We start from the raw sequence: 24,974 nt of genomic DNA on the forward strand, positions 1-24,974 counted from the left end.
ACCTTAGCTACACAATTTTCTTTAATGTTCAGAATGAATCTGTCTGTCTTAGTCCTTATTACTTCCTGTAATGTATCTTTTATGTAGTAGATTCAGTTAATCTGCCTAGTTGCAAATATATATATATATATTGATACATTTTAGCCAGTTCTCTATGCATGTATAAACAGCATTACCAAGATCAGAAGACCTTAGTTTAGAAAGCAAATATTGGCTATGTAGGCCACATCTGCTGCTGCAACAGTAGTGGTCTAAATGTCCCTAATCGTCCATCTCCAGTTTTAATAGAAATTATTTAAATATAATTAAATGCTTTATGCTCCTCTCACAGTTGTCATTAGGATACTATTCATGAATTTATTTGATTTGCTGTTCTTTATATGCCAATATATTTCACGCTCAACAAAATAAAACTCTGTCTTCCCACTTTGGCAGTTCTCGATCAGCCTGAGTTTTCTCAGATGTCCCCTGTTGTTGTGCATCCTGGTGACCACCTGAGTGTGTCTTGTGAAGCAAATTCCTCAGTCGAGACAGAGACCCTGTGGAAGCATGTAAGTACATATGGGAACCTGAAATGTACAAGTTAGGGATCTCTTACATAGTGTTGGTGGAGTTTTTGAAGTAACATGGGGATTATCCTGGTCCACTAATCCATGGCGACAATAATAAATTAGCTTTCATTGCCTTAACTGCACTAAACTAATTAAAGCTAATGACGGGCGCCTAGCTATGGGTCAAGACATAGGGGCACATTTACTAATCCACGAACGTTCGAAAAGCGTCCGAATGCGTTTTTTTCTTAATGATCGGTATTTTGCGACTTTTTCGGGCGCTTAATACGAAAAAGTCACGACAATTTGCAAAAGTCATAATGGCTATGAAAAAGTTGCGACAATTCACGAAAGTCATAATGGCTATGAAAAAGTCGCGACAATTCACGAAATTTGTAATGGCTGTGAAAAAGTCGCGACAATTTGCGCAATTCGCTACGAAAAAGTCGCAAAAAATACGAAAAAGTCGCAAAATGTTCGTTTTCCAATCCGAATTTTTCCCTTCAGATCCGTGGATTAGTAAATCAGCCCCATAGAGAACATTTAAACTAGCTTACTGTAAGTACAATCATCTGAATGCCGCAGAGTTATCTTTTTTCCACAAACAGCTGCCTTCTAAAATTACTTTTACTTGTTTTGTTCATTACCTGAGTTATATAGTCTGCTTCTCTGTCAGTGCAATCACAGGTAGAGCCACAATTCCTATACAGACATCAATCCTTTATTTTCGTTATTTCTTCTTTTGTGATATCTTATCCCAAAATAAACAATAATGTTTTGATGAATAGTTCCTTCTTTTTTATAAGCAGGTCAGCACTCCTCAAATATATAGCTATTAATGTTTTTAAGTAGTTTTTAGTTCCTTTTCTTCTAAAAAAAAGCACCAATGATAACTGATTAGATCACTAAGCAGTCTTAATAAGGATACGTTTTACAGGATATTAGTGCCTCCTGTTTATTTAATATTTATATTAGTATTTCCTGTAATTACAACTTGTAGATATAAAGTAGCATTTACCTAAATTCCAGTTCTGAGGATGTGCAGGGTTAGCAATATTTTATGTTATGTTTTCATATCATATCATTAAACATTTAAAATCACCAAATTAGTTTACCACCTAATATATCACAATCAAACTAATTATATGCAGTAACTGTATGAAACTGTTTGCTTAGAATGTATAATATGTGTCTTGTACAGTCTAATTGCTAAATTCTTCTCTCTTCAGAAGGGTCACATTATGGCCCACGACTCATTTCTTACTCTGAGTGAGATTACTCATGCAATGTCCGGGAAGTATATATGCATTGTAACTCTACCCAGTGTACCAGGGCTGAGTGTTAGCAAAGAGCTGGAAATTATTGTTAAAGGTATGAGCTGGGAAGAAGGGGAAGGAAAAAACTTATCAGAAGTAACAAGTCAGTAATTTTAATTGTTTTTGGTTTCAGGAAAACCAGAACTGTCTGTGAGCTCAAAGTCCATCTACGTGCAAGAGAATAATCTAGCGACTGTGACATGTAAGGCACTGGCTCATCCAAAACCCACCATCACTTGGTCTGCCAATGGCACAACGGTAATTAATTCTCAAGTACTCTCATTTTTTGCCTCTCTCCAGTCATTTACACTTTTTTCCTACCATTTGTCACATGCTTGTCGATCATAAGAATTACTTTTTTCTCCCATTGCTGTTAGTTCATGCTGCTTAAGGCTAATTCCCCACATCGCTCCATTTTGGGAAGTCACACGAAGTTGTCTGCAGAAGAAAAATTTGTGTGACTTTGGAAAAATGAACTGGTGTGTATGCCTTTCCACTGGCGATTCACTTTGTTGTGAGTAGAAAGGTATCTCAGGAGATTAGTTGCCCACGATAGCAGAGATTTATCTTGGGTATCTCTCCATAGTCTATAATGTCAGTTTAACTTCATTGAGGATCATGAGACTGAGGTGCAGATTTATCAAATGTCAAATAGTTACTCCTAGGAGAGTCTTGCAAGTCCAAATTCTTTCAGTCACTCTTTACTATATAAAAATGCAATAAAAACGCAATAAAAGTCTTTAGGAAGCTAAAGCAACTGGAAACCATTTGGGGGCTTTGTTTGACTACATGTTTGATACATCTTTCCCTGAGCCACATATGTGTTCTGCTGTATACCACTCAAACAGCGGTCTTTTTTGTAACTTCTTTTTATTGTGCATGATCAATAATAGCAATTTACATAGTTTCAAACAGCTGTCTTTGTCTTTACAGTCAGAAATGATGGAGGGCCCCGAAATAACTAGTGAGCTGTCCTTCATAGTGACCTCCGAGCTGCTAGATATTGGAGTAGTCGTCTGTAAGGCAACAAACAAAATGGGTAGCAGCAAAGAAGAAATAAAACTATGTATGTTGAATAATAACATTTTTTCTGTGCTTGCCTTTTATGTGTATATACAGTATATATATATATATATATATATATATACATCTGTATATCTAAATGCATCTGACTTTGACTCGTATTCTATTTTGGGGGTGATTCTCTTTTTTTTGAAAATTCCACAATTCTGTCCCTATTGATAAAATAAGCATCTTGGCAATAGGGCACATTTAACTAAAGCTGCCCCTTTCAAAGACGTGTTCAGATTACTTTCCCAGCCAAAGGGACAAGCAATCTCACAATGTCTATGACCAGGACAAGGGTGATCTTCTGTGCATGCTCCAGACCCTCTTAACTCATTAACATGACATTAATCATATTGGCTGGCAATATGCTTAATATTATGCTAATAATTTAGGAAAAGCCAGGGTAAGTGCATAAGCAGTAGAAGCATGCACTGCCCTGGCTATTAATGGGACATGGGCAGGAAACGTTACACAGATAAAGGTTGGCAACTACATTCTCCAGTGAGGCAAGAATCAGAAACCCATGGGCAGGATAAGAACTCTCTTGAGAATTAATGCCTTTGAAAGGTGCAGATTTTGTTAAATGCTTCCTATTGGCAAGATTGGCAAGATAGAATAGTGTACAACCTCCCCTTTAATGCAAAAGGAATAATTTATATTACTTATTACTTACTGAGTATTTTTTTGATTCAACCTTGTTTGTGTAACTTAATTTCCTGATTTACCCTACAGATCTGTCAACCACACCTCCTGTTTCTGTGACTACTAGTTCAGGTATGTAACCAAAATTTGATGTGGAAAGTGGTAAAACCAGAGCATGTATACCAACGGAGAAAAATTTCTGCCTTGATGAGCACTATTTTTTTTTAACAAACTGAATGGTTGGCGTTGTAATTCAAATTCTATTAGCTCCATCTGCAAGTAATGAGAATGAACATTCCATACATTGGACATTGGGGGATGGGCAATTAAGAGTTTGTTTGTAGTTATAGGACATGATAAGAGGAAAAATACTAGAAATGAGGCCATGGAGCTGATTTAGTAGATACGTACTAAATTGTAAAAGTGCAGTTGCCAATAACAACCAATCAGCAAGGAGTTTTAAAAGGTCTACTAAAGACTGGAAAATAAAAGCAAAGGCTGAGTTGATTCTTGTTGGCAACAGCACTGGTATAATTTAGCAACTATCTTTGTAAGTCTATTATTTATCATTTGTCTTTAATTATTTTATATAAGCATATTAAATGTGAATTACACTTGTAAGTCAGACTTGCACCTAAAATAATTTTTCTGATATGTCGTGTAGATCTGTTGACTTCACCAGCTCCTGAGAATAACACAGGTATGTATAGAAAGCATGATGTTTGACATTTGCAAAACTGTGCAATGATAGAGCAGAACTTTAAGTATCTGGCATACTTGACCAAACCTTTAGGCGCAAGTTGAAATAAATAATGTATTGGTGTGTGTAAGATTGTCTACTAATGCATGCACAAAACATTCTCCATAAGCAGCAAAGACTGAAAGGGTCACTAAGGGGGTTTAATGGAGAATAAAGTAGTCAAGGGTTTTACAGATCAGATGGAAATATATCAGAAATAAAAAACAAAGATGAAGGAAAACTGAAATGCATGTGTACTTTATAGTGAGCAGACCAGCCTCTTAAACCCTTCCCCTATTGAAGCTGAACTTCATTTAATATATGTATATAATTATTTGATTCTTTGATTTTGTGACACAGGATCAGGAAACACAGTACCTTCAGATACAAAAAAAGGCAAGTCTACAAAATAAACCATATAATAGTTTAAAGGAGTTGATGAGGGCATATATGGGATGGGTAAGGGAGCTGAAAGCTTTAATGGTACTCCAAGGGTGGACATGGATTACAAGCATTCACGTAGAGCTTTAGAATTGACAAAACTGAGCAGGACACATAATTATTTGTGCTGTTCTGACTGTAAACTGGGCTTTTATTTGACACCACCACATATTTGCCCTATGCTACACTGATTAATGCTCTCTGTATTTGGCATGAACAATTAATGCATTTCTTCTACATTATAAATTTAAGGTGAGAAAATGTCTACTTACATAGGGAATGTAAGTAATTTAAGGATTCCCCCAACCTACATTAATTTTCATAGAAATTACATGGGTCTTCATAATAAGCTACAGAACGCATTACTAACAACCATTCAATTGTTTGCCAGTTTATCAAAGGACCCCTACCTGTTTAATATTTGTAGATTGTAAGCTCTTTTGGGCAGGGCTCTCTTCACCTCTTGTATTGGTTATTGATTGTTTTATATGTTACTCTGTATGTCCAATGTATGAAACCCATTGTACAGTGCTGCGGCGCTTTATAAATAAATGTTAATAATTATAATAATGTTAATATCAATCATAAATATGGTCATAGGTGGAGAATACTTCCAGTATAGTTTGCTTGAGGGTTAGGCAGAGGGAAGATATAGTCAGCTTTAGCTAATGTCTGCCCTCACTCAAGTCATCTCTCAAGTCCTACCCACTGAAAGATGACATCTTTAGTGCAAAACCACAATGGCAAAAAAAATTGCTAGGTGATGTGCTGTATGATAGTATACTAGTTTCTTATTGATCTGCAAAGAATGTTCTTAGATTTTCACTAATTTGATCTTAGATTGTAAGCTCTAAGAGCATGATCTTTCTTAACCCCCTGTATCAATCAGTAGTTGTATGATGTATAAACCCTGCTATTGTACAACAATGAAGAATACACATGATTTACATAGAGGACCGGGTTCCATCTTGGGCAGTACAGTAGAGTGCAAAAACTGATTTAGGTGTCTTTACTGGTGTTCAGCAATAGGGGGTATATGTATTATGCTATGTAAAAAGTGGATTGAAGCATTACCAGTGATGTTGCCCAGGACAACCAATCAGCAATTAGATTTCAATAGTTAGAAAACCAAAGCAAAGTATCTGATTGGCTGCTATGAATGACTTCACCATTAATGGTTTACTCCACTTTTTACACAGCATGATAAATGTACCACTGAGTCTTGCAGTCTAGATGGTCACTTACCTTGAAAATGTAGTAAAGGAGATTGTATCCAGAATATTATATTACTTTATGCAACTCCTATAACATTTTTCTCCAACTATCATATATCTGCCATATCTAGTAAAGGTCTTAACACCGGTTTATGTTTTGTATCACATTGCTGTATTAAGGGTTAGTACCTCTTCGCTCTTCAATATGTCACCATGGCCAATTTGAACCTTTATCGACCAATGCTCTCTGAAATTACGTCTTGTAGATTGTGTTTGGGTATATCCTTTAACTGACATATTATTTCCATAGATGTCCTTCGTGGAGGCAGTCATGGTGTACTGATTGTGGTTGTTATTATCTGTATCCTGCTTCTGGCCATCCTGGGAGCTGTGCTGTACTTTCTCTACAAAAAGGGCCGCATTCCGTGTGGGCGTTCAGGAAAACAAGACATGTGAGCACACAATATTTATTAAATACAGTAAACTACATTGAGTTTAGTACAGTGTCGTACAATGCAGATGGGAACCTATTTATAAATGTGCATTAAATATGCTATGGTTGCAACAGACTTTTCTGTGTTTTTGAGGTGAATTATTGCACTACATACATACATTAATTTGTCACGTGTAAATTTACAAAAAAAAAATTAGCATCCTGAAAGTTTCAAGTATATACATCAAAAATAGCTTCATTTAAGCAGGATAGCATGCTGGAACAATTAGATAGTCCCCAAATGACCTTAGAACCCCAATCAAAGCTGCCCTGTCTATCTAGGCTATAACATTCTATAGGCCTCATTGACTAAAGGCTAAAATGAGAGCATCATGCACCAAAGTGTTTCACTGCACTCCATGCTCAAAGAACAATAATGTATGGAAGCCCTGCACTTAATTCCTTCCATAAAGAAGAGTTAATTATAGGGCTCCCCAGCTTGCAGCTCAGAATGATATGAGCGCTCCATTCTAGGACTGTAAAATATGTTTGCCCAGGGCAGACAAAGTAAATTTGAGTGGGGCACAATGCAAAAATTGTGGTGATTGGCCACAGTTTTGTAAAGAAGCCCTTATGTATCCTTATAATATTTGCAGATTTGAGGGTGCAAGTGAGAGTTGTCTTTAGAAAAAAAGGTTGGCCACTAATTAATACATTTTAACTGCAATTTTACCCTACTATACCTACTCTACACCACTATTCCTACCTGCTGCTACTGCTCTGCAGGACGAAGCCATTTGCACTCCACATTTCTGTGTTCAGCTTCAGAAAGTGTTGCCCATGTGTTGTGCATGTACCTCAAAGTTTTATTTCTACAGTATTAGAAAACAAGACACATAATATGACTACTGTACATCCCACATACAATAATGAAACTCACAACTGTATATCTGATGCCTGTTGTCTGTAGAATATGGAAAATTTGTAGTAACAAAAATAGCATATGAAAGTTAATATAGTATCCCTTTAAGCTTTCATTCACTGAATTCGTCTCTTCCTTTGTTTTTGTTGGCTAATTTAGTACGAAGCCTGGTGAGAAGGAACAGATTGTTGTGGAGATGAAGCCAGATTCGCCCGCTGAAGAATCAGTCCTGCTGCCTGGAGCGCAAGAAAAGAAGCCTCCAGGAGATCAGGTAGGAACTGCTCTTTTGAACTTGTTCAATAGAAAATATAACGCAGCTTTATATCTAGGAATTGTAGGGTTCATTTACGTCCGCAAGTGCAGTTCCCACATTTTTCCCGGCAGTCAGTTGCACGTTTAACCACTTTCATTAAAGGTTCTTGTGTCAAAATGCACCTTGCACCTCCCTATAATTGTGCTCGGCACCGCCATCCTGCCTTCCATTTCAAATCAAACACTTCTGTGCCTACTGACGCAAGGGAGTCCTGGAGCCACTGCCACTTCCTGACCAGGGTTCCCAGGGTGCTTTAAGGCGAACTCCTGCGCAGTTGTGTCTAATATGTGGCAGGCACAAACATACACAAGACGTTAGAAGATTACCAATCAGGAGCTTTCACTAATATAATAATGCACATACTGCTTGTCTTCGCCTCAGTTTAAAGGTGGCCATACATGTTGCGGTCCACTGATGAGGTTGCCAAATGAGCAGATCTTCTCCTAAGGTGGTCGATATTGAATTAAAACAGTGGGCATAGGCAGGGTCAGACCGATGACAGAAAATCAAACTTGCCCAATTGAGATCTGGCCATTTTTAGGCCATTATTATTAATGTGATTTTAGTGTCAAAATAGAAATACAAATGTCAAGTTATTACAAGTATTTAGGCTGTATAATATGCATTTACCTCTGTTTCCTCTTTATTGACAGGTTTCTAACTTTACTTTTTTTTTTTTAAAGGGGGAGAAGTACATGGATTTAAGAAACTGAATCAGTCCGATGTTGGAGTAAATGGATCCGTCTTTCGTATTATGTCTACAGCCCTACATTGTCCTTAAAACTGCCATTAGCCACCTCCTCCCCGTCCAGTACAGGAGTTGCTCTGTGGCTGATCTCTGGTTAAATCTGCATACAAAGACTGTGGCAGTAAACCAACAGAACTGCCATACCCAGAGATTGTATTTGCCTGCAGATAGCCTTAAGGTGGCTGTTTTATTATAATATTGCCATCCAGAAGATGCCTGATAACTAAGTGACCTTTGTGGCTTGCAGCTCAACTGCCTATCACTGTTTACTCTGTGGACACAAAACTGACCCTGAGGTGGCCTTGGAATTCCTGCCTTTGTTTAGTTTCAAGGCAAGGGTATTTTATGCAAAGTAACGGGTTGGAAAGAGTTAAACCCCCAAATCTCTAAGCACAAATGAAGATTACTGTCCAAACTGAAGCACTGACAATCCCCCCTCCCATTTCTACTCGGAAGAGAGAAAGCCCTATGTCCATGCACTGTATTCTATCCTCAGATTGTAGATATGGAAATTACCCCTATAAAAAAAACAAAAAAACAGTACCTATCTTAAAGGAAAGAAAGGGCATATGATTCTTCCCAAAGACACTGTGGGGCCAATATACTGACATGTGTACTCTTTGACAACAGTGCATTTAACCAATGGCAAACAATCAAAAATTTGCATTTGACCAGTCAAGATGAAAGAAAAGATCTGATTGGTTGCTGTAGGTACCTGCACTTGTGCAATTTAGCACCTGTTAGTTAAAAAAAAAACACCTCTATAAAGCAGTAAGGGGTTTCTCCTATGGTATTTCCTACATTACATGCTGAAAACAGCTTTATTTAGAACAGATATATTTACGATATATATATATATATTTGTTGGTTTGTGTGTAAATCTAAGGAATCTATTAAAGCTTTGCTTTTTTTAAAGTATGTGAAAACAAATATGTTTAAATCCTGATGTGTCATTGTGTTGTTTGTTATGTTTGACGTGCAAAAAAAATGCCTGCATTAAAAGGGACCTGTTAACAATTTTTGAAAATCTACCTTATCATGTAGGCAGCGATAAATAATATATAGTGGCTGTTTTCAAACTGGACTAAAAAATAACATCTTTATTGCAGCTCCTTATAGCTGCTTCCTGGCTGATTTCCATTACAAGTAGCCAGTGGCAGCAGTGAATGAGCAATCATACAGTTCCCTGTCAAATCTATCTAGCTGCTGATTGGGTGTCATCCTACAGTGCAAAGCGCTTAGAGCCAAAACACAACCTGAGAAAAGCAGCCAATAGGAAGTGGAACCAGGACCTGAAGACACATCCCCTTTAAAACCAACCATGTCAGGATGCACACTGAGCCAGTTAATGCTACAAGCATTTCCAGGAGCAACATAGCTATAATAATTAGTTTCCTACTAACGACGGTAATTTTAATTTACTGCACAGTCTTTACAGATTCATTTGTAGAGAATACTGGATTTCTTTGCCCTGTAGGAACCTTAACCAAATAGTAGATTCTGGACCCCCCCCCCATACAAATGTCAGCTAGTCAACCTCTAGGGGTGATGTTGACTGACTGGGGTAGCATTGAGTAGATGGCCCATAATAGGTTAAAATATACGTTTGCTTGAGTAAAGCTGTCCATAGACCAGGATCTTCTTGCTTGGCCACATGTAAAGTGAGGATCTTTTCCGGTTTCAGACCTTCAAGTAGTGGGCTAAATCAGAATGTTCAGCCCTCAAGGTATTGATCAGATCATCAGGGACCTGTGCAGAACTGTCACCTACAGACCACAACTATTGCTGTACATATTTATCAGTTAACTCAGATTTTGTCTCAGCACAATTGAACTCAGAACAAGCTTTGATCACATATTCACTGGAAATTAGATGTTTTTGAGCTATATACAGTATATTGGCAGTCCATGTTTGTCATTAACTAGTTAGCTTGGTGAGCCCATAAACATTTTCATCTTGGACAAACATAAACAATCACACTTAAATTGTTGATTAGCACACAACAGAGTCAGCCTTATGCCTCAGAGTTTGCGATCAGGAGAATAACACTAGGGGCACCAGACCCAGCAGATGTGAAGGAAGAGGAAGGTAGGATAAAGGGCTCTGTGGCACCCTGATTTACGTGCAGAGTAAGCTGCAAATATGTGTGCAAGCAAGCAGAAAAAATTCCCTGTGGTTTACACTACTGATCTTGTGCAATTGTATGTAGGGAGTTTATGCAGGACACTAAAAACAATAAGAGATGGCTGCCTACATACCAATATTATGGCTAAAAAATATATATTTGTTGGTTCAAGAATAACATTTTAAATGGTAGAGTGAATTATTTGCTATGCAAACAGTGTAATTTAGAAATAAGTACACCATAAAAATCATGACAGTATCCCATTAAAGATCTGCCAGTCTGATAGCCATGCACTGTCCCTTTTCTAATCTAGTACCAGTTTTGGTTACTCTCTGCCACCGACTGCATGCTAGTACCGGGTAACCCAATGTGCCGTTAGACAAGCTGCATGTCAAATTTCTGTAGCACTTAGGGAGCCATACTGGTGGCCTATCCGTCCTGGAGAATGCATGCCATCACATGGACTATCAAAAGCAGTGGAACCCCACCAGAAGCAGATCATGGTACAGTTGTATCTATAACTAGCCTGTACTATTAACTTATGGAGACAGTTTTAAAAATGACCAATTTAAATGCATGTCATGCATGTCCTAAATATTATTCCTTTAGACCACTGATTCCTAAACTGACGTGCCTCTGTAGGGAAGTATATGCGGATTCACTTTTCTGTATACTCCTTAAAATTATAGTAGTGGTACATTTTCAACAACATGTAGATCTGTAATTGGGAGAATGGAACCTAAAAAAAAAAAAAAAAAAAAAACAAACACATCTGCCGTGTGAGGGGTACTTTCAAATATGGTATGGGACCTGTTATCCAGAATGCTCGAGACCTGGGGTTTTCCAGATAAGGGGTCTTTCTGTAATTTAACAATCATTTTAATATTGAATAAACCCAATAGGGAAAAAAAAAATGTGAACACTTCTTTAGCCCACTGGTTCTTACAACAGGTTTCTCCTTGTTCAACAAAAACAGCTGCTGCTTCTTTTCTTCAGAAAGTTTAGTGCCCATTTACATCCACAAGTGCGGTAAGCAAAGTGCTATTTTGAGGGCAATCGCCATTTTTTTTTCCATAATTGCATTCACAATTGTGCTGGGTCTCATGCAACTGCATCCAATTCATCAAAATTAATGCAACTCTATCTACATTTTATCACAAATCGAATGCAAGTTTGCAGACGTTCAACTGCCATCACTTATGGTGTTCGGTTTGCGAGTGACTTTAGGTTCAATTGTGCTGCGTCTATTGACCCTGGATGTGAAGGGAACCCTGGAACTACCGCCTGGTCAGGAGATGGTGGTGGCTCTAAGGTTCCCCTGCATCAATACGTGTAGCAGCATTCGGTTCAGAATGAAAGGCAGGAAGGATTAGACATTGCTGAGCACAACAATATGGAAGTGCAAGAAGAACAATTTGACGCAAGAACTTTTAATGAAAGGGTTTTGTGAGCAAAACTGCGGGAGTGCAAGTGTGCTTGTGGACATAAATGAATGCTCTGATCTTTAAGTGCCTTTATGTTTATCTGCATTGAAAAGGCCATTGTTTCAAGTTCCTGTAGTTGTTTTGAGAGCCCAAATGATTATACGGTATTTTATATTTCTCACAATGAAACATAAAAGCATTCAGCCTGTTATGGTTATGAGGATAATGTGAAAAATGATTAACCTCAAATATTTTCAAGTACATCAAATGATTGCAATTTTGGTTGTGATAATACCAGCAGACAAGGCTTGGGTGCTATAAACTCCACTGGTGTAGTGTAGGCCCAATGCTGGCTATTGGCATAGCAAAGTTTCCCTGTTTTTTACCATACCTGTGAAGTTTTTCATTATTATTTGTACAAGAGTTTTTTTGTTTTTAATTTTTTTAGAACTTAACTTTGCGTGGTGAAATCTTTCAGGCTGTGCTGTGTATTTTACAGAGCCAAGAACTCTGGCCTGTCACTGCCTCCAGCCATTGCTATAGCAGCTGGAAGTGAATGAGAGCTCAGAAACCCCCAAAAGAGCCATGATCTCTGTAATAGTGTCCCACTTGCTACAAGCATTACATACAAACCCACTGAGGCGACAATCTAACTGCATCATAAGACTGAAACAGACAAAAAGAATTTATTTTAAAAATATTTTTCCCCATAAATTGGTACAGAAAAACAAACTGAAAATAAAATAAGAAAAGCTCTTTAGTTAAAAGAAAAGTCATTAAATAAATAACTTTTTTTTTTAGTATACTCTACAATCGTTAGAAGAACACAGGCTTAAAATACAAACAAAATCCATAACAAGGGGAATTTGCAGACCCTTTGCTTGTAAGAATATTTACCTTGGGGTCCTGATTAAATACAATAATAATAAAAAAAAATCTGTTAGATTTATTGTCAAGCTTTTAACACTGCTTAAATCATGGATATGGAGGAGGCTGCCCTCTCCCCCACAGTATGCATGATTATAATGTGGGTGCAATATAAGCCTTCACTTTCTGATGCCAAACCCACAGAACTCTGTTTGTAAACCCTTACAAATAAAATCACAACTTGGTCTCATGTATGTGTGTATATGCTAAAGACTAATGATGGCTATACACTGGATGATTTAAGATGCCAATTCAGCCCATTCGAACTTAGTTGACAGCTTATCTGCCTGTGTATGGGCCCTCCAACGGGCCTGCCCAACTGATATCTGCCCAAAAATCGTCCAGATGTCAATTGGGCATTGTTGGGGTAAGCACAGTATAGACTCATCAATATGCTTTTCACCCTGACGGCCTGCAATTCCGTGGCTGTAATCTGATAATTTGGCCAGCCCGATATTGCCAAAGTCGTATATAGCGTATATCGGGGGGAAACATCCACTCGGTTGACGAGAATCTTTCAGTGTATGGCCAGCTTTAGGATGTTATTCTCACTCCTCCTCTCGTTGTTTTGAACTACAAGACCCAGAACTGCCTAAAATATCTGAGTTTTGTAGTTCACATTTGCTTGAAGGATGTGTGGTATTCCTGCTATAAAATTAAGTGGACCAAGATGAAAAACCTTTAGAAAAAGAAGCTGCGTGTAGATGTGTGTATCTATATGTATATCTATGCAGAGCAGGGTGAGGTCAGCAAAAGAGCTGGCCAAGCAAGCACTAGTGGCAAGGATACTTCCATTTTATTTTAACGTCTTCATATTTGTTGTGGCTTCTTTTTAAGTGAAAACCTTTTAGGATGCATAAAAAAGAAGAAACGCATCCAGTTTGTTAATAAATTCTAGGTAAATGGAACATTTATAGAAAAAATATTAAATAAATAGTTTCTCTTTCACACACCGACATGTAAGGAAATAAAAAAAATGATACAGGGACAGAGACTGGCAGTGAGACTGTGTATGAGCTTCAAAAGGCAAAAATGTTTGAGATCAAGGGAAAAAATGCAAAAAAAAACTCAAGCAACTTTTTCTCTGTAACCGCATGTTTCTATTCTCAAGCACTAGCATATTTAAGAAAAAACCTCAGACAGAATAGGCGCATCTTATCACAGAAAAAAAGCTTGAAATTTTGGAGACCACTCCCATCGACTTCTATAAAAACGCAGGAGCTTTTACTTGCAGGGTTTTTAATGCAAATATTCACTTTTTAAAAAAAAAAAAAATTGAAAGCAATAATTTGAGTTTTTAAAAATATTTCCGTATATTTGAGTTTTTTCTCTGCCTTTTTTTCAAATTGCGAAAAGTAATAGTGAATTTTGATAAATCTGCTGCTTAGTGTGAGAATATGGCAAAGTATATAGTATGTTGCTCATCTCGCCCCAGAATGGAGTAGGGAAAGCCATTACGTGCTTATGTACACGGGATGAAATAACTGGTGCAGCTATAAATGCTTTTACATGTACATACATACACATATATAATGTATATAAAAATACCCGTTTATATACATAGATATTATACACATATAGGTTACACACAATCTGTAATATTGTTTGTGGATTTATTCTCTGTACGTGATGCATTAATGCTAGTAAATGTTAAGTGGCAGTGAAACTTGAAATAGCATCAGTCTGATGTAGAAGCATGTACTTGCTTGTACTTAACATAGGTCTTGCATGAACCATCCTAACCCTTTAGAAAAAGGATTCTTCCCACCTCCTCCAGAATTCTGCTTCCACTAATCCACTCCTGGAGGGAGACACCCATTAACCCTGAGTTGTATGGCATTAGGGCACCCTGGATATTGGGGAGTGGGGGGACCAAACCCTGGAGTGCCTTATTGCCTTGAGTCACATGTTAAAAAAAAAAACACACACATACACACACAGTAACTGAAAAACAGCAAAACAAGGATTAAAAAGGGCTAAGGGAGCAGACCCAACTCATTTTGAATAATGCCATTTAATAGGGTCAAAAGCACCTACTCCTGTGTGATAAAAGGTTCCTCACCCTAAGGCAGTTTCATTCAATGAGTGAGGTTCCTCTGTAACAGCAGAGAAAGGTGCCAATAAACCCATTCAGTTATGAAAGGGGTTGTTAAACATTACATTGAATGACAATATATATAACCGTCTGATCTCCCTCATCTCATTGGTGGGCAACTCAAAGATCTATTTTAACTGGCAGCATGTTCAATGTGTCCAAAACATTAAACAGAGCCATGCGAGCCTAATGTACCTGAAATTCTAGAAGACAGGCAGCAAATGGATTGGAGAGATGGGGCATCTGATCATTCCTAAATGGAGTGCTCATATGGCCATGGGTCATATTACTTGTAATGCTTCTAGTTATTGGGCAGGCTGACGCCCATACCCTGTTTACTTCCAGTAAGGGACTATGGGCACCTCACTCCTCTTAATACCATTGTACCCACAACTACCCACACTGGTCCCACAGTTGCTCCTGTGATGCTTAAAAGCCCAGGAGATGGAGGTATGCTCTTCTTGCTCTCCTCCCCTTTCCCACCTAGGGCTGGAGTGTCCAAGTTCCACAGATGCTATGTGGCAACATGAGCCGGTGAAGGGATAGACACAAATTCACGCAGGATGTTGCGGGCCATTTCAATATTGTTGTGGGCTATGAGCAAGGCCTTGTTCACGTCCTGTTGGGAGTAGCCTTGACTCAGCAAGCTCTCAATCTCACTGGATAGTGGTGCAGGAGGGGCATCCCCAGAACCTCCTCCAACTACCGACCTGCGTTCAGAGTTCATCCTCCTTGGAAAAGGTTTTGGGGGACGCTCAGGAACCTGGGAAGACTCCAAAAGCCCTAGAAAGAAATACAGAAGTACTGTCAAATCTGCAAGTTCATTTTGGAAAAGGTGAAGTAAGCTTACAGTGTAACAAGCAGGAATAAGAAAGGCTGAACTGTGATGTTATGCTCGCTGTGTGAGCCAAACACATTCAAGGAAAAAGAAACCGTATTGTAAAAAAGAGTCAGGAGCATTGCTTAGTGGAATGCTCCCGGTAGGCTTATCTTTTGCTTCCAGAGTAGGTATTCTGTGCACTCTCCTACTGTATAGTATAAAGAATACTATAACTTACTATTTGGAGTCTCATGGAAAATACTTTTTTTGTGGTTTTCTCATAAAGCAGTGGCAATATCCTAGTTATAAGATGCACACTTTATAGTAAGCTGACCAGATCACCTGCTTAACAGGCCAATGTTAGATAAGGTATAAGGAATCAGTTCTCCAATATCCTTAAAATATAGTATATATTGCAAAACTCATGTAGTAAGTACCCAAAGTACATAGCACACACTGTAAAGTTCTACACTATTTTACTAGCAATTCAGCTGCTTAACATTGTCCTGTTGTTGTTCTAATAAATGTAAATAGCACATTTAAGGACCTTTGGACCTTGAATCTCACTATACAGGGGTGATTACCAAAGGAGTTCAGAAGATTGGACATAACGCAAGCAGAGGACTTGCCTTTCACTGTCCATAAAACCCCTTCCAGTGACATTAGACATTTTCTTGGTGGTCCCAAGGTATCCCAATCCTACATATTTATTGTGGGCAGCTCGAATGGAAGGAAAACAACATATTCCTGAATGTCATATGTCAAATAACCACAAGCCAAAGAATTCCTTCTGATAAAGTTTCAGGGGATGCTTGGAGTTGTAGCTTTAACTGCAGAGGCAAAGACTTCCCCAGCTTGCTTCCCAGCATTACATAATTGTGCAATTTTAAATAAGATATATTGTATTTCCCTATGGTGGCACAAATTCTGCTTAGACTGCAGACTCTTAGTAAAATAAGATACTGTGCGTATAAACAAAAACCTTGGTACTCTCACCTGCTCCAGAGTCCCTGCCAATGGCACCAGAGCAGAAGGCAGGTGTGGCATTAGGAGCATCAGACATGGTGCGACGGGCAGGAGCCATCGGCAAATGGGGTTTCGGTATGTCATATCCATCTTCCTCATTGTCATCGTTCTCTGGTCCATTGTTGGCTATTGCAGAATTTGTTTCTGTTGGAATAAACATATATTAGCTTTTATCCTTAATACATCACACTTTGTCCATCACAGTTTCTATGTTCTTTAAATAGCACCAACTTAGCTACAATACACAGAAAGTTCCAGTTGCTTGGTGAGGTTACCAAATGAGCCGATCATTTGAATAGATATTAACAGGGCAGGCTGACATTCTGTAACTACAAATTGCTAATGTGCAGCCAACTCAGCCTGGAGCGGGTAAATCAGTAGTCAATGGCCTCCCATGTGTGGTTAGTTTTACACTATTTATTGTTTTAGTAGTACAGGGAGTATCCTACTTTATAAGGCATATTTAGTACAGGTAAGGGACCTGTTATCCAGAATGCTCGGGACCTGGGGTTTTCCGGATAAGGGATAAACTTTCGTAATTTGGATCTCCATACCATAAGTCTGCTAAAAAATCATTTAAATATTGAATAAACCCAATAGGACTGTTTTGGCTCTAGTAAGGATTAATTATATCTTAATTGGGGTCAAGTACAAGATTCTGTTTTATAATTACATAGAAAAAGGAAATCATATAAAAAATTAGAATGATTTGCTTATAATGGAGTCTATGGGCCTTTCAATAATTCGGAACTTTCTGGATAATGGGTTTCCGGATAATGGATCCCATACCTGTATGTAGTTTAGGTTTTACATTTTTTTTTAATGGAAGTAGTATTTGTTTATCCCTTTCTATACTCCTGTACTCAGTGCTGGAACTGGGAAGGCATGTGGGGGGGGGGGGGATGTCATACCTGCACTTCTTTATTTCTGTGAAATAGCATCCCCCCAGGGCGGGGGATTGCAATAATGATGCTTTTTTCCCACTTTGAAAATGCCAATGTGCAGGTTATGTATTTTAAAGCATGACTAACTTCCTACAGCTGCAGATACGGCTCATTTTTTCTAAAAGTCCCAGTAAAGCCACACAGGAACTGGATAGAATGGTGAGTGAACTTTGAACTTCCCTCCAGTGGGCTTTGTTTGCAGAAGCTGAATTGCCAGCCAAGAAAAGTCACATGCACTATTTTCATTTTATTTTATCTACAGGCCAAATGCTTTGGTAAATCTATGCATATTGAACATGAAACTGTTAAGAAGATGGTAGTAGCGAAATGTTGGAGTTAAAGTAGGCGAAACTAGAGTGTTGGGGGCAAGACCCATAATAAAAGAGGGTGTGACTAATTTTTGTGGCTGGGGCTTATTCTTGGCATGCCTTGCTATGCGCAACACATATAAGGGTTGATTCACTAAAGTGCGATAAAACGAGCGCTATTTATAGCATGCGGTAAAAATGTTATCGCGTCTTATTTTTCGCATCTTAATGCACAATTCACTAAAAGTATATTTGCATTAATTTAGACACGATGCTGTTTGCGTTATTTAAGTCGCGAAGACTATTTTTGTGCGGTATTCGACACAACGCGCGCTATTGGCGCACGCTAATTAACACATAAGCGCTACTTTTTGCGCACACGCCATATCAGCCATACACACCATTACGTTCGGAAATGTTTCTATTTCTTCAGACAGTTTGGGGAGTAATGTTGCGATCATAAATTTAAACTGCATACGCTGATAAAAAGATTAAGTGCCGAAGGTCCTCCGACACGAAGACAACTTCCGCCTCAGTGCACACAGGAATTCAAGCACCCATCGTCTTTTCGCCATGCTGCTATGGAGCAGTTCATCACTAAAATTCTACATGAAGCATTTAAAAAAGGCAAGGGGGGAAAGGCTAGACCTAATGTTTTGTGGCTTATTTAAATATTTTTGTGTTACTGTTCCTTTAAACAAGAACCCCCTTAATGGGGAAAAAAATTATCTATCATACTCATCTTCCCTTTCAAAAGAACATCTTTATTAGTTACAGATGAATAAAACTATCCCCACCATTAAAAATACCAACCAGGCATAAAGGAAAATATATAGTCACAGAAGTCAGGACAAAATATATTACTCTTTTTTGAGTCTTTCCTTAGTAGCAGTAAACCAATATATTTAATCCAGACTTCTGTGACTATATATTTTCCTGTCTGCCATTATATTCCCAGTGGTACATTTCCTTCCACCTTTTTTCCTTCTCTGCCATTTACCTTCTTCCCTGCTGGGCTCCACAACAACTGGATTGGTAGCTTGGCACTGGATATTGTACATGGTTTCATAGGACTCCCTTTCAGTCTGCTGATCTGGTGGCCTGTATGCATATAGGAAAAAGGGGTATATATGATTAAATGATGCTTAATATATCTTAGCTATTAGATGTGTACACAAATTGCATACGTTATTGTGGGCAAGGAGGAAGTAGTGTTGTGGCTATTATGTTAGACATCTGGTCACTCCAGCCTTTATAGATTACATTTTTGGCTAACTGACTATATGGAAAACATTTCATTTTCATTTTTACACTAAACAGTTCCTTTACGTAAATATGCACTTGATTTAAAAATTAGAATTAACAGCCCAATTTATTGGACAGTAAAGGACATGTCAACCACAAAAATAAGTTTTTGCCTAGTAAAAGAAAACATAATTCTAAGCAAGCAACTTTCCAATGTTAATTAATGAAAGTTTTTAGTGCTTTAAAAGTTATTTGTAAATGTTATTGAAAGCAGCATTTGCTGAACTCCTGGTTGTTACTTTTTAAACAATGTTGAAAAGCCAGCCTTTTCCAGTAAGACAGGTCTATCAGTCTGCTGCCTTGTGTTACATTGTTTCAAACGCCAGAGCCACAAGGGTAGAGAATAGAAAAGGACAGACAGTGCGCTTTCATAGCAATTATATATACAAATAACTTTTTAATGAATGCATATTGCAAAGTTGCTTAGAATTTTGTTTTCTTTTGTTAGACAAAAAATAATATTCTGGGTTGACTTGTCCTTTAATAAACAAATTAATTTTTTTCAGTTCATCAAACAAATATAAATACAGTGATTCTACTAAAATGATTATTATAATATATATATAATACTATATACTTATAGGAATTTTTTATTACAATTTACAAACATATTATCTAAAAATGTTTTAAGAAAATACCGCCGTAGCTCTCTTAAGTGGATTTTTCTAGCCATTTTCCCCATATTTTTTCGTGTTTTTTGGGAGCTCCTCTAGTTTTATATATTAGACTTTCCAGTGTACATAGGTGTTTGACTTTAGAGAGCCAATGCAAATATTTGGGGGTGTTGAGTCTTTCCATTTCCTTGTTATTGCTTTTTTTGCTAAAAATAAACATTCTCTGGTGAATATACTAAGATGTTGTGTGAGTAGTTCTTTGAGTCCTATGCCTAGCAGACACACCTGGGGGGTTCTTGGGAGTTTCACCTCTAGGACCAGGTCCAGTTTATTCAAAACCTTGGTCCAATATTTACCCAGGACCGAGCATTCCCACACCATATGCATTAGTGTGGCATTTTCTACATGACATCTAGGGCATTCTGATGTTGTATTTGGGAATATTTGATGCAGCATAGCTGGAGTGTACAAAATATAGTTGTATCATCCTATCTCTATAGTTAAGTGATGCTTTGAGGGGAGATTTCAGCACCTCATCCCAACCATCATCATCTAGCGTGCCCAGGTCTGTTTCCCATTTTCCCCTTAGTTTCTCTAGGGGTTTGTTAAACACTTTGCTATGCAGATTAGCATACAGTGAAGAGATTAGCCCTTTTGTGGAGCCTCACATTATTAGGTCTACTGTTGATTTTATAGCGATTTTTTCTTTTTTTTTCTTTACTGAAGTGTGCATCTTATATAAAAATGTATGTTTAGTTTCCCTTTAATAAGGGGAAACCTAATTTTTCTGTAAATGTTTTAATACAGAGTAAAAGGCAGGAATCACTAACCGCAAGCCAGGTAATGTCTCTAGTGGTCTCCTGGCTTCAGATTTTGGTACTGCTGCAGGAATCAAGGGCCTTGATGAAGGACACATATATTCAGACTCATCTCCACTGTCAACATGATCCCCTGTTGGAGGCTTTGACACCGGGAAAGGCCTGGGCAAATAAAAAACGCCAGATTAAAACCTGGGCCAAGAAGCAGCCTTGCACAAAGCTCAGGTGTTTTCAGGTATACAGTAGATGCTGGACAAAATTAGCCTGTGCATTTGAAGTCAATGTTCATGACATGGGAAGCCTTAATATTATTACTGTTAGGGCTAAACTCCACAGAAGATTTAAATCAGATTTTATTTGACCCATAAAATCTTGTTATGCAATAGCATGCAAGAACACAAGATTTTGTAGGATCCAAAAAATCTGATCCCCGCAGCTGTAATAAAGGGGCAGATAAAGTTGGATGTTTTCTTTTTGTTCTACATGTCTATGTCAGAAAAAAAAAAAACTTGTTTTTCTGACACCATCTGATTTTATTTTGCTGGATGCGGACGCAAGTAGCTTTCGCATCCGCAAGGCGCATCTCAATCAGATGGCAAATGTTCCATGTATGTTACATCAGACTTTTCTATCACTCTTCCCTACATCCAACTTGTAGGATGTGTTCTGTTGATCTCCCGTCTAGTTTAGCGCTTGTTATTTCTATAGTGCCAAGATATTTCATCATATATTATCATGGAAAAATGCAATGCTGGTAATCAGGCATACTACCCAGCAAACAATGCTGGCCTGTGCCAGTCTACCAGGGCAATTATATTTTTGTTACAAAATAGACTGATAGTTCAAACATCTGCTAGGAAGTTGAAGATGAAGAGAAACTACACTTTTTAGCATAACGACCGAAACACACATCTAAATCAGCAAAGCCTCATAAGAGGATCAGTGTTCTAGAATGGCCCAGTCAGAGCCTAGACCTTAATCTGATTAAAAATCTGTGGGGTGACCTGAAGAGAGCTGTGCACAGAAGATGCCCTTGCAATTTAACAGAACAAATTATTTGCAGGGAGCAATGGACAAAAATTGTCCAGATGTGCCAAACTAATAAGTCTCACACACAATGAACACTAATGCAACCAGGTTTTCGTACGATTTCTTTTTTCACTAAACTGTTTTTGATTTGTTTTTTACTTCTTTGTATAGATTGCAATTTTGCAATAACTTGTGAATAGTATTTATCTCTATTTTTTAATTTAACAAAAGCCTGCCATTTTCCATGGGTGTGCAGGGTTTTTATATCCAATACAAAACCTAATAAAATTCACATGATGCCTGTAAACCTTTTTAAAAATACATTATATCATAGAATTTTAGTGAACAATCATAAATTACGGTCTTGCACAAGGAGGATAACGACCCCTGCTCCCAAAATCTGACCATAAATACTTGAAAGATAGACAGACATACAGATACTCCTTTTTACCCACTTACTATACATTAACAATTACCTGGTGGCCAAAGAGTAAATGGCATTTGCAGATGAGGATGGCTTCATTTTGGCATCATCATTATCTAGTCCTCCAAATAACTCTGTGGTGGCACTCTGATTGCATTGGCAAAATAAAAAGAACAAGTTTCATGTAGGAATTTATAGGCAGAAAAACAGGTTGTATTAAAAGCTGAATGCATTACAGACAAAAGATAAATACATTAAAGATAGCAAGTGAATAACAAAATCATAGCATAATAATACACGCATGGGCCAAACATGTGCCAAACATGTGCCAAACATGTGCCAAAGACAAAAATACATAATACATTAAGGGGGCATTAGAAACGTTAATATTTTTTTCCCCACAATTTGAATTGTTTTCTGCTGAAATTAATTTTCCTGAAAAAAAAGTCACAACTTTTCAGAGATTCATTAAGTGCCAAAACTGCAACAGTTCTGAATTTGAAAATACTCTAGCTACAATATGTTTGAGATCATGTAGAAGTCAATGGCAGGTGTCCCCTTTGACAAATGGAAGATCTTTCTTTGCTCTTAATTTTTAGAGGTTTTGTGATGCTGGCTTTTGTGCAACAACATGAAAAAGTCGCGGCTATCAAGCAACAAGTCGAAAAAGTCGCGGCTATCAAGCAACAAGTCGAAATAATCCCAGTTTTCATGACTTTTCCCTGTACATGCTTTTGTAGTTTAGATGTTTTCATAAGGGCAAAGACACACGGGGCAAGTAGTCGAGTTTTCGCCATATACTATAATTGCATTGCTGCATTTTCGACACGTGTATTATTTTTAAAAAGTTGCATCGGCTAATCACCCCGTGTGTCTGCGCCTTAATGTCTGACATTTGTGTAAATGTGTTTATTTGTGGTTTCAAAAAAAAATGTGAGTTTAAGTAAATCTGCCTCCATGTCAGGGCTGCCCCAACAGGAGGCCGTGAGCCGGATGTGGCTTATCAAATGATTGTTATATCACTTAAGCTGGCCATACACGCACCGATAATATTGTACGAAACCTTGCCATAGAAGGCGCCTGAGCAAAATTTGCCGTCAGGGCTGAATCGGCAGAAGGAGGTAGAAATCATATTGTTTCTACCTCCTTATCTGCCGTTTCAGCACTGAAGGTTAGTGGCGGGTCTAACTATATTTAATGTGACCGATGGTCGCACGAAAGATCGCAGATCGCCACGTGTGTGGCCACCTTAAGTCTGCTCAAATAATCCATAAAATGTATGACTATATGACATTATCATTTTCATTTAATCTGGCCCTCAAACATTCTAAATGAGAAAAAAACAGATCAATACATATAATAACATTATGCTGACAAAAGATGCATAAACATCTACCCATTAAATAACAATATAGCTAGGAATATTGTGCTTTCTCTGACAATATTTTGCCCAAAACCCTTCCATGGTCACTTGGAATTGACAGAGGATGAATGGAACCACTGATGCAGAAACACATACACATATATCATATCATACTGAGAAGGATAAAATAACAGGTGCATGAATGGAGCACTAATGCAGAAACACATACACATATATCATATCATACTGAGAAGGATATAATAACAGGTGCATGAATGGAAGCACTGATGCAGAAACACATACACATATATCATATCATACTGAGAAGGATAAAATAATCATTCTTATATCTATAATCAGGAATCACTTTAAGAGTATATGACCACAGATCATCAACAATGCTTCACTGGTCCCAGTCTCTAACTTACTATGCCTGTGTTGTCCAAGCTTTGTGTGCTTCCATGTCGGTCTCTCCTCTCATCAATGTGTGAAGGCAGTGTAAAAGGCAGAGAATGTCGATTTGTCAACTCTCTTCCCCCAGTCCAAGGGTCACCAGGAGTCAAATTAGAGGCAGGTGCTTTCGGAACAGCACGTGGATGCCAGGTTTCTCCAGGTCGATTAGTGGGTAATGGAAGGGGCTTTTCTGCAGGGGTAGAGGGAAGAGGTCTCCTCTGAGGCCTGCTTTCACATGGCATAGAGTGAGGTCTGTCTGGGGGCGGTGGAGGCGGAAGGTCTCGCAGAGTTGGGGGCACGGGCAAAGGTTTATCCTTGTGGTGTGAACTGCTGGAAGCCTGCAATATAAAACCAATTCAGAAGTCAAAAACACATACAGGGAGGTGACGGTGATAGACAAAAAACATTTTCTTTTCTCAAAGACACATAACTGTAAAGAAATTAGGGAACTTGCACCCAATAAAAGTGAAGTAAAGATTAAGAAACTGTGGACACAAAGCTGTGAGGCAGGTGCTAGGCAACAGCTCCACATTTTTCTTGATGTTGGCGTCTCCATGTAAAAGTGGATATGCTTTTTAACATAATTACATGCCCGATTCTGAACTTGCTGATCATCCTAAAATGACCTTACTTAAAACTTTAAACTTGATTACTTGCATTAGTGGAATCGCGAGTACAAATAAGGAAATCTTACCTTGGAACTTGTTGCTGGACTGCAAGCGCCAGATTGATTGGGTGCTCTCTGTGGCAACAGGTCTAGACGGGGAGGCACAGGGGGAAGTGAGGCTTGTGGGGTGGCAGACAGTGGTGAAGGAGGTCTTTCCACCTAGAAAAAAAAAGAAGTCCCATTTGCAACAACTTTTGAGCACTATGGAACCAGATCTCCATTTGGAACTGCTTTTCTGAGCTATG

At 38.2% G+C, this 24,974-nt stretch overlaps 2 protein-coding genes across 4 annotated transcripts in view; one reads left to right on the forward strand and one right to left on the reverse strand.

Moving 5' to 3' along the window:
• Positions 1–9,327, forward strand: part of mcam (melanoma cell adhesion molecule) — a 35,916-nt gene extending 26,589 nt beyond the window's left edge. Inside the window, exons 9-18 of one of the 2 annotated variants that reach the window (XM_004916046.4) lie at positions 436–551; positions 1,781–1,922; positions 2,001–2,125; positions 2,801–2,933; positions 3,668–3,709; positions 4,242–4,277; positions 4,677–4,712; positions 6,282–6,423; positions 7,486–7,597; positions 8,323–9,327. In XM_004916046.4, the coding sequence (XP_004916103.2) occupies positions 436–551; positions 1,781–1,922; positions 2,001–2,125; positions 2,801–2,933; positions 3,668–3,709; positions 4,242–4,277; positions 4,677–4,712; positions 6,282–6,423; positions 7,486–7,597; positions 8,323–8,352 (914 nt within the window). In that variant the 3' untranslated portion in view covers positions 8,353–9,327. The remainder of the gene's footprint in view (positions 1–435; positions 552–1,780; positions 1,923–2,000; positions 2,126–2,800; positions 2,934–3,667; positions 3,710–4,241; positions 4,278–4,676; positions 4,713–6,281; positions 6,424–7,485; positions 7,598–8,322) is intronic. The other variant, XM_002935018.5, reaches the window with a different exon arrangement.
• A 3,270-nt stretch (positions 9,328–12,597) lies between these two features.
• cbl (Cbl proto-oncogene, E3 ubiquitin protein ligase) overlaps positions 12,598–24,974 on the reverse strand; it is a 55,920-nt gene continuing 43,543 nt past the window's right edge. Inside the window, 7 exon segments of one of the 2 annotated variants that reach the window (NM_001128638.1) lie at positions 12,598–15,741; positions 16,775–16,948; positions 19,057–19,157; positions 20,806–20,955; positions 22,299–22,393; positions 24,038–24,400; positions 24,757–24,888. In NM_001128638.1, coding sequence (NP_001122110.1) covers positions 15,473–15,741; positions 16,775–16,948; positions 19,057–19,157; positions 20,806–20,955; positions 22,299–22,393; positions 24,038–24,400; positions 24,757–24,888 — 1,284 coding nt within the window. In that variant the 3' untranslated portion in view covers positions 12,598–15,472. 2 annotated transcript variants of the gene reach the window in all.

The sequence above is a fragment of the Xenopus tropicalis genome, chromosome 7, assembly GCF_000004195.4.
Source record: "Xenopus tropicalis strain Nigerian chromosome 7, UCB_Xtro_10.0, whole genome shotgun sequence".
Taxonomy (NCBI): domain Eukaryota; kingdom Metazoa; phylum Chordata; class Amphibia; order Anura; family Pipidae; genus Xenopus; species Xenopus tropicalis.